The sequence below is a fragment of the Anas acuta genome, chromosome 13 (assembly GCF_963932015.1).
Source record: "Anas acuta chromosome 13, bAnaAcu1.1, whole genome shotgun sequence".
NCBI classification, from domain to species: domain Eukaryota; kingdom Metazoa; phylum Chordata; class Aves; order Anseriformes; family Anatidae; genus Anas; species Anas acuta.
In genome coordinates this window covers 7,188,203-7,198,214 of record NC_088991.1, presented here as the reverse complement: position 1 = coordinate 7,198,214, position 10,012 = coordinate 7,188,203, and the positions used below count along the sequence as shown (strand labels likewise).

Genomic DNA, 10,012 nt, shown 5'->3' with positions numbered 1-10,012 from the left:
CCATTCCATTCCTATTAGTAGTAAGCTGTTTAAAAAAAACCAAACAAACAAACACCAAAAACCCACAAAAACAAACCTATTGTAAGTTATTAACAGCAACTTAAAACCTTCCATAACTAATTGTTAGGGGAATCATATTTCTACTTCATGCCTGTCTAGGAGAGAATAGGATTCAAAATGGCATACAACACAAGCTGCTCCTGTGCCTTAACTCCACCAGTAAGACAGAAGCTGCCAGCTTCTTCAAAAGATATCTATCAGGCTTTACACCTCTTCTCCTGTGCCAATGCTTCTGTGCTAACACTTCTCCCCTGGAAAAGGCCTTTTGTCTTACACAGCACAGCTTTTCACCACTGAAGTCCTACTCAGTGATCCTTGCTAGTGTTCCTAAAGGACAGTAGCTTTTCTGGACCCTTGAACCAGCAGCTTTATCAGTCACAAAAAAAACTATGAGAGGTCGAGAGAGGATTCAACTCTATGCACTAGACCCGATAGGCTCTTATGGACACAGTGAGTCTGCCTCAATTAGTTTCTTTAGCATTCCCTGTGCACAACTTGCCCAAGTCAAGAACAAGCATCTGGTTACACCAAATTACACCAGTGCAAAACAGCCCCACTGCCAGCAAAGCCCAAAGCCAACCAAAAGGCGCATGAAGGCTCGTAGCCATTTCCTCAGTACCATCTGTAGCTCATTCTGCTTTTCTGAATGGCCCAAGTCATTCTGATCTCATAGCAGTCCTTCCATTTTTGTGTTTGTCTTGCTAGTCACTAAAATAAAAGCATAGACTCTAAGGCAGCCAGAAACATGAGCACAGAGGTGCAAGAACCTCACCTTTACTCCTTTCCAATGCCAGTCCTTCATCCACTAACTCAACATTAAACCATGCAGTGCTGGCTCCAGCAAGCTGCACGAACAGGAGCTGGAGCAGGCAGCAGTTCTTCACTGCCAACAGCTGATGCCCAGCCGGCCAAACATCCACCAGCAAGCAGGAAGGCAACAGAAAGGGCCCGCACAGCGCTACCCCACTGGGCAAAGACTTCAGGCCCTAAAAGCCCAGGGTGCTACCCAGGAGAGAATAAAACCACCACCACCACCTTGCAGACTCCGTGTTGCTCAGTAACTGTTATGGTACCATTACAGTTATCCTCTGCCCCCTACTGCTCAGCAAAAAGACATTTTTCAGCCCCAATACCGCACTAGTGCTCTCACCACCCTGCCTGTTGTCACCAAGCTTTAAGACCTGCTGATAACCGAGTTAGGGAGGGGGAGCCGCACTCCTGCTTGCAGGAATATCTGCCCAGGAAGTACCAGGCTTCTTCCACACTCCTACACTGCCATCTGCTATAGCCCAGCCTCCCCGGGAGCAGAATTCAGAAGGAGAGGGAGCAGTGCACAAATAAAAAGAGGACCCTTTCAGATTTTTTTACCAGATTATTTTTCTTCAAAAACAGCATCTTACTTCAGAAGCCCAAGCTAACAGAAGCTGTGCTGAAGCCACCCAGTTAAAGACAGGAGGGGATGCTTACCTGGAACTGGAATTCTTCCAGGGCAACCTCTTCCTTTTCACACTGCTACGATGAAAATGTCTCTAGCTGCACGTCACCTCCTGGCTCTTCTGTTTCATCAGCAGGGGTCAGTCACCCTCTCCTCAGTGCCAAGAGTATTAAAAAAAAAAAAAACAACAGCGTAAGAGGTGGAAAAAATATGTAGGACAATGCAAAGAGATGAAGAGGCAAATACGGGAAGCAGGAAACCAAAAGCTGTAACTGGGACATAAACCATCAGGCGAACAGGTGAAGAAATACTTCATTTTGATTGTATTTGTGCTACAGAACCATCAGCCGTCCCCACTGGTCACAGAAAAAAACAACAAACAGCATCTCTGAGCAAATCTTACACTTGGCTTTTCCAAGGTCAATCCTCAACCTCCACATCTCCAGGCATGAAGCAGGCATTCCTCCGAGGCCGGAGGCTCCGTGTGTGGTGCAGCGCCGCAGCCTGCTCCCCAGGCAAGGAGAGGAGTGCTCCACGCTCCCAGTGAGATGCTGCGCTCACACACCTCTGAGCAGCACCACGCAGTTTACTCAAGAACTGCCCTCAACGTACACAAGCACAGGTACATTAAATTAAGCGAGCAGAGAAATGATTAGGCACAGAATTGGTTTTGCTCAGGATTAAAGAGCTTATATTCAAAGTAAAAAAATAAGTTATGCAACAGTCCCCATGAGCATCTCTGACGCGTGGGCTCTGCATTTACCACTCAGTTTGTATTTCACACATTACTGTGGCATTTGCACATGTGTCAAGTAGTGCTGCGAAGTAAAAATCCACTGGAATTACCTACGTTCAACACACTCATGGCTAAGGTGCTTTCAGTGACTTTCAGTATGGGAGACACAAGGTAGGAACCTGTGAACAGAACTGTAAGCTGGTTAAGGACACCTCTACATACATACACAGCAGAGACAAATATGACTGTACCATAGATATGTTTCTCAAGAATAAATCCAGTTTTCACACTTTTTTTTTTCCCCCAACACAACACGTGACAAATCTTGTGGTTGTTTTTTTTTTTCCAGAAATAAAGCTGTATTTTTATTGTCATTAATACCAACTTTACATACAGGTTTATTCCTCCAAACTGCATTTCCTTTGCTTTTCATTAATTTTTGTTGTTGTAAAAAAAAAAAAAAAGTTTTTTTTTTCCTTTTCCTTTCTCAGACAAAAAGAATAAGGAAACTATAATTTTAAATGGTGTCAAATTCCTTCTGGTTGGACGTGTGTTTTTGCTATTACAAAACTATTAAAATGTGAGGGAGCAAGTAATATCAAAGACATACAGTAATAGCACTACTGGTTTGGGGCTGTGCTAATACACTTGAACAGAACTCGGTCAGTCCTAATTGACTAGTAACATTTCCGAAATTGTATGAGCAAGGTAAAAGATTTCAATGTTAATATATCCCGCAACAAGAAAATGCAGCATCTTTCTTTCATCGGGTGTCTAGAAGTTTCAGTTCATTGCTACTCCCACCAGTGAAGTCGGACACCTAACCTCAGTTTGCCTGAGGCATGATCAGCTCGTAATGCCCAACCTGGCCTTCTTGCTTCAGCTGGTCTATGAGATCCTCCTTGCGCCGCTTTCTGCTTACCACCAAGTACCTGTCGTGGCCCTGCCCGTGAGATTTACTCTTAAGACCGTATTTTTGGGCAATCTGATGTATCTGCTTCCGCTCGTCGTTCGTCAGTTCTGTAGAGAACGTCAAGTCAACGTGACTTTCTGAGCGTGCATAGTTTCGAATGATCTGTTCGATGTCTCTTTTAGCGATTTTATTTACCCTTTCCACATCAAGCCCCAGTCCTTCCCTTTTAAACTGCTCCTTTACTGAAATAGGCTCTCTGATTCCTTCACCGTCTTTCCCTAGGCCACCACCTGTCCAGCCCATCTTTCTTAAAATTTGATTCCCAATGTTGTCTTCTTTGATCTTCTGCTTGAAAGCCTCTTCTGCTGACCGACCCTGAATCTCGTTTCTAGAGATGACGTCTTCAATTGTGCCTTTCTTCAGGTTATTAACAACAGTCGGCTGAGTCTTTTTGAGGATTTTCACGGCTTCCTCTGCTGCCTCATGCTTGACAGATTTCTTCACTCCAACTGCTTCCGCGATGAATTCGTTTTCGAGCAGCACCTTGCACTTCCATCGCATGCCAGTCATCCTTTCAAAGACGTACTCTACTGTCATCTTGTTGAACTGCGCGGTGTCGTTCAGCGTGCACACCGGGTTATCCGAGTTCTCGTAAACCACCAGGTCCTTCAGGTCCTTCTTCCTTCCGGAACCCCGCGAGGAGCAGCCCACTTTCTGAACCTGCGTCACTTTGATGGCAGTTACATTTGACTGTGTCTTCTGCAAAATCTTCAAGGCCTCGTCGGCTGCCGCGTGCTTGCTGGTCTTCTTGGTACCGAATCCCTCGGCTAGGCAGTGATCTTGTAGATACACTCGACAGCGCCACATGCGGTTGGGCATTAAGTCATATTTATACTCAACAGACATTTTATTATACGAGGCTGAATTGTTAAGGATTCCTATCGAATCGCTAGCGTTCTCCGTGAGGACAAAACTAGTCCAGTGTTTGCTGGTGTTGGGGGTATTTTTCACAGACTCAGAACCAGGCTGCATGGGGACGCAGTCCCTGTTGGCCACCACAAACTCCTCGTGAGGTTTGAGAGCCGGAGGGAAATCCGTGCGGTTCACGCCTGCCTCGCACACCACCAGGTCTTCGTGGTAGGTGTGTCTGAACTTGCGCTGAACGACCCTGACTTCTACAGACTTCTGCAGCAACCTGACTGCCAGCTCTGCGGCTCGGTCCCGGGACCCATTTTTGCTGCCCGCGTAACCGGTGGTCAGGTAGACGTTCTGACATCGTACTTCACATGCGAAGCCATCCGTTAGGAGCTTCTTACTCTTCGGGAGGTCGGCAGGAGCGATTTCTTTCAGAGGAACATAAATATATTCAGGATTTGTCTTGCAGGCCTGAATCGAACGCGTCAGAAGATACGTATAGTTAATTTTTTCAGTCCCGGTGTTTGCATCTGGGTTAGCAAGGTTTTTCCAGACAGCTGCTGACAGTTTCTCGATAAAGCTCTGCTTCTGCATTATAGCTGATGGAGGGAAGGTCTCTGACGCAGACTGGACAGCTGAAGGAGAAACAGAAACCTGCAACGCGCCACTTGTGGTAGTGTCCACACTGTTCACAGCCTTACTGGCTGCTGCTGGCTGGCTGGCAAAGCCAAACCCAGCCGTGTTGGAGAGCTGGGGATCCACCTCCTGCGCGTTCCTTAAGGGAGAATTTGTACAGTTCGCAGCTGGCTGTGCCACACTGTTGGTATTTGCCTCCTGGTTCACTTCCTGCATTTGGTTATCCAGAGGATCCTCCTTCTTCTTGTCTTTCTCTGCGCTGGTCACGAAGTGGATGGGTTCAAAACGCGGTCGCACCCGGAACCTTGGGGCCATCTTTTTGGGAGGCTCAGGAACCTGGTCCGGCTCTGGACCTGCGGGATAGAAGAAAATTCAAAGATTATCAATAAATATGTGCTGTGACAGGGAGACAACGTCTTCACAGAGCCATCTCCAGGAGGAGCATGCAGGGTTCAAACACAGGATTCTCCCTTAGCCACAAACCAAAAGGTTTCCTTCTGGAGACGCTTGCAACTGATCAAAACAGAACATTAATTTGTGGGCAGGTCACTTCAGGGATATCCCCAGATCCACTACTACCATACAAAAACCTCTACACATTTAGCTGCATGGATTTTAGGTCTGAATCACTTGCTCTGCCCCCCAGCATGGCTCAACGAACCATTTCTGAAGTGAATCCACATTACTGACAGACCTCATTTCTTCACGAAGAGAGATGTGAATGAAGCACAGCATCCTGGTACACACAGCTACTGCAGAAATGCCAGAACAGCCGATAATTCTGTGGCTCTACCTCGAAAAGACGGCTACACAAGGCATCTACTGCAAAAGATTGAGCCCCCGCACGCTAAGTGGTACATGGATATGATTTCAGCAGAGGAGAAGGCCACCTCGGCACCCTGGAACAAGCTGCCTGATGCAGTGCCAGCGTGTGCAGCTGTGGTGCAGGTCAGGTAACAGCTGCCTGGGCTACCACAGCACATTTATCGTAACCTAGTTCAGTGCCGCTGAAAAAAGCACTTCACATGCAGCAAAAACAGGCACTCCGATGAGGTGACAAAGCTCTTACATGTGTTCAGTCCTTCGGTTGTCACAGTGCTGATGACTTACAGCAAGGTTTACGTTTCTTGTTCAGCTTGGTACTTGGATTTCTGCACTGCAGCAGCATCTAAAGGCCCTCAGCAGCACAGCAGCTCTTGAGCTACCCAAGACTCTTCCAGGCCAGTCCTGACAGCCAGGCTCTAGGCAGGCCCTCCCTCAAACCCAGAAAGCTGAATTCCACACCTCCATGCACATGTACAACCCCATCTCAGGTGACAACACCACCCCTCACTACAGCAAAGGACAATCAGAGCTAGTTAATGACACAGATCCAACTCCCTAACGCTATCATTAGCAAAAATCTATGACATGGCAATTTCAATAAAAATTCCCTAAGCAAAATGAGACCTCTGTGTGAATTAGACCCTGTGACATGGCAGAGAGGGGAAACAGCTGCAGTCCAACAGAGACCAACCCAGTCCCTCTTCTGCTTGCTATGGGCCCACGCCACCCCACTGTCTGCACACCCGAGTAGGGACAGGGACAAGGTACTCACTGTCGGGAGGAGAGAGTTGCCTCTTCAGCTTCCTGCAAGGGACGAGCTCGAACGTCCGCATCTCCCCGATGTCGATGCCTTCGGCCATCTTGAGAACCTTCTCCATCACCTGCGAGCCGTATCTGCGTGGATCCAACAGCACAGCGCGTTACAACTGCTCCCGCGGGGGCACCCGGCCTCAAACCGAGCCCTCCTGCACCTGCTCCCGAGCCTAAATCACCCCGAGTCTTTGTGTCAGTGAGGGTCCCAGCACTCACCCCAGGCAGACAGGTCAGCCAGAATAAAAACATGTCTTTTAAAAACAGCCTGCACGATAAGCAGGACCTTTTATTGTGGAAAAAAAAAAAAAAAACTACAGCTGTCTGAGACACTGAACGTGATCCTACAGAGCCCCTCACCCTGCTCCAGCACTAGCAAAGGACCTGAGCACTGACCAAAGCCTGACACCAGCACAGCGAGGCTGGGGCAGGAGAGCTGCGAGCAAGTTGCCTGGTCCCCGGTGAACCCATCTGTGAATAACAAGCAGAGCAGCCACCCAACCCAGGGGGTTTAAAACTTTAACATATATGCATTATCTGCCTAAATGCAGCACTTGGCAAGGCTGCAAGGATCACTGAGGGGGATGGAGGAGGTGGCGTCTCAGCGGGCAGTGAGCCAAGCACTGAGGTTCCTGCCCAGGTCAACAGCCGCAGCCCGCACGTCACCAATCCCAAAGTCACGGCTGTCAGGTGACAAAGGCACTCCTCTGCCTTTATCAGCCACTCTCTAAAAAACTGTACTCGGTTTTAGCTTGGGAGCTGTCCATGAAAAGTTTTCAATCCCTGAGCCATGAAAGAGGCGAGGCAGCCGCCACAAGCTCTGTGCAAAGCCTGCACCCTGCTGCAGCTCTGTGGAGGCAGGACGTGCACTGTGAAACATCCTGCTCGGCTGTACATCCCCGACCCTCTGAGCATCCCATTACTTCTAAGATTTGTCACGTTTTCAAACCATTTGCAAGGCTGAATCTGAGCAAGAAAATTAAAAAAAAAAAAAAAAAAACACTTTCTAACTGATGCAAGCTTACAAACATGGCACAAAACTAGACTCAGACAGCTTTGTGCTGGGGCTCAGAAAGGAGAAAAGGCAACCATGCACCTGCTCCACAAGCAGCTCATCTTCAAGAGACAGCAGCCAGCAACACCACCACTGAACCAGCTGTGAGCACCGGGGCTCAGATTTCTGCCAGAGGAAGAGCAGACCTGTCCCGGCACGTGTTCACCTAACCTGGCTGCTGCAATCTCACCTCGTGCAGGCTGCATGTGGAGGCAGACGAATGCTGTGCCTCCGATGCCTAACTGAAGTCTGCCTGCTTTGGTTTAAGTTCGCTACCCCCTGTCCTGATCCCAGCATAACGGGTTATTTCCCCCATGGTACAGCTACCTCTAACGCTGTTATTTAACTGCTTCCCTACAGACCACATTTTCTAAGGCCTCTGGACGTCCTCCAGACAATCCTCCAACAGAACACTCCCTCAGGTTTCATCAGCAAAGACTCTGATTTGTGTTAACTCTGACAAGCAGGTGGTCTTCAGCTGTCATGCGACCAACGATAAAAAAAAAAACACACACACACACATACAAAAAAAGATTTAAAAAAGAAAACAACAGAACTCTCCCAGCCTTCAAGTTATTCACTTTACAGAGCAGCTCTGCATAAAGCTCCCACCTGCTCCCTGGCAGCGCTGTGCTCGCTGGGCCCATGCAGGTTTGTGTACAACACAAGCTTTGGGGAAATCTCCTTACTGATATCAACTCTGCACAGCGTGCGTAAACCTATTGCTTGTGTCTCCCCTGAGAGCTGCTGCTAAAGAGGTTCATCAGGGAAAGTATGCGCACTCACAGGTGTAACTTGGGTCATTTTTCATGTTTTGAGGTCTTGCCATATAGCCCTTCACTTCTGCTATCAGCGCCCTGTGTCCACATTGCAGCAGTGCTGTTCCCAAAAGCACCGTCACAAAGGCCCTCCACTAAGAGAGCATAAAAACTTACACACAGACCAAGCAAACCATGTCTGAAAACGATACCCTCAATCTGAATAATCTAAAGTTTTTAGAAATTGAAACTACTTTAACACTAAGGGCAACTTTAATGCTCACAGAGCAGAATGGTTTAGTACTTGGATCACAGAGTAAAAGGAGAAGACTTAGAGAAGTCAGCTTGGATCTCTGTGGACGATGCATTGCCCAACAAGACTCTGGGATAGTAACGTTAACAGAAGTAAAGCTTTGTGCCCTTCAGTGCTCACAGGTCCCTCTCCTGCCGCTGCACAATTAACTGCAGTCACGAACTGTCCCTCCTGCCTCGTGTCCAGCAGGACACCAGCCCCAGCACCAGAAGTGCCAGGCGGGATGTGTGAGCTTTCTGGTGACCCCAGAGCCTGACTGGTTGTTTCTGCACCTCAGCAGCGATGCTGGTGAAGGTGGGAAACCTCTTCCACTTGCTGGGCCTGTCCCTCTCAGAGAGCACCAAACCGGGCGCTAAGGGGGTGGTAAGGGCTGCTTTACGCTTGCAGGGACGCTTTCTTCTCAATTAAGCCACAAGGCACCCTGCCACGTGCTTCAAAAGCCCTCAGGAGCACAACACCAACACCTACTTCCAAAACACAAAATATATCTGCGCTTTCCTAGTGCCCTGCTCCTCCTCTACTGCTCGCCACGTCCTCTCCCTGCCCCAGGTCCTCTCCAAACCCCCCGGGGCTGTGCTCAGGGGGCCGGGATGGGCCTGACAGCAGGGCTGGGGCCTGGCACAGCCAGGGCATGGCCACGGGGCTCCTCGGGGAGCCATCGCCTCAGGGACCCCCTCACCTCAGTGCCCCCCCTTACCTCAGGGGTCCACCACCTCAGGGACCCCTACGTTCACCTCAGGGCTCCCCCCAGCTCCACCTCAGGGGTCCCAAACACCTCATATCCCTCTTTCCCCTCAGAACCTTCCCCTTTACCTCAGCAGCCCCCCCCCATTACCTCAGGGTCTCCCCCCTTCACCTCAGGACCCCCCCCTCCACCTCAGGAGTCCCACACACCTCACAGCTCCCCCCCGTTACCTCAGGACCCCCTCCCTTCACCTCAGCCCCCTCCTTCCACCTCAGAGCCCCCCTCATTACCTCAGGGACCCCCCCCCCACCTCAGGACCCTCTCCCTTCCCCTCAGCCCCCTCCCCGTCCCCTCAGGGCCCCCCCCGCCCCACCGACCTGCATCCCATGAAGACGTGGTTGGCCCAGAGCACGGACAGCGCCAGCAGCTGGTCGATGGCGGCCCCGGGGTACCCGCGGAGGTGGCGGAGGATGAAGCGGCGGCGCAGCGCCCATTGCCGCTCGCTCTCGTGGTACTGCCGCCACTGCTCCAGCACCGCCTCGGGCACCTCCTCCGCTACCGGCGGCGACGGCATCGAACCGGAGGCCTCGGCCGCCCAATCGCCGGGCATGGGCGCGGCCCAGAGGCGCTCCGGGGCACCGGGCGGGCCCGGGCTCCACGTGCGGCACGGGCCGGGCCCGGCTGCGGGGCTCCGGGGGGGTCCCGGTACGGCCCCGGTGCGGCCCCGGCCCCGCGCTCCCCCCCCCTCACCCCCGGCCCGGTGCGGCCCCGGCCCCGCCCCTCCCCCTCCCCCTCGCCGGCTCCGGCCGCGCTCGCGCCGCGCGGGGGCCCCCCGGTTACCGCCGCGTCACGTGGCCGCGCGTCACAACCTC

The 10,012-nt window shown here is 51.0% G+C and overlaps 1 protein-coding gene across 1 annotated transcript; it reads right to left on the bottom strand.

Moving 5' to 3' along the window:
* Positions 1-2,667: 2,667 nt before the first annotated feature.
* Positions 2,668-9,932, bottom strand: NKRF (NFKB repressing factor). Its single transcript, XM_068697591.1, has 3 exons — positions 9,518-9,932; positions 6,293-6,414; positions 2,668-5,048 (listed from the first exon to the last, which is right to left on the bottom strand). Exons 1-3 carry the CDS (start codon positions 9,748-9,750, stop codon positions 3,058-3,060), a joined length of 2,346 nt encoding a protein of 781 aa, XP_068553692.1. The 5' UTR covers positions 9,751-9,932; the 3' UTR covers positions 2,668-3,057.
* Positions 9,933-10,012: the final 80 nt, after the last annotated feature.

What these genes read in the sequence shown, in the direction of transcription:
- NKRF (XM_068697591.1), bottom strand. Translation starts at nt 9,750, where the DNA reads ATGCCCGGCGATTGGGCGGCCGAGGCCTCCGGTTCGATGCCGTCGCCG. An exon ending in CACGTCTTCATGGGATGCAG is followed by an intron (nt 6,415 to 9,517) that starts GTCGGTGGGGCG and finishes GGATCCACGCAG; the next exon opens with ATACGGCTCGCAGGTGATGG. An exon ending in GCAACTCTCTCCTCCCGACA is followed by an intron (nt 5,049 to 6,292) that starts GTGAGTACCTTG and finishes TCTATCCCGCAG; the next exon opens with GTCCAGAGCCGGACCAGGTT.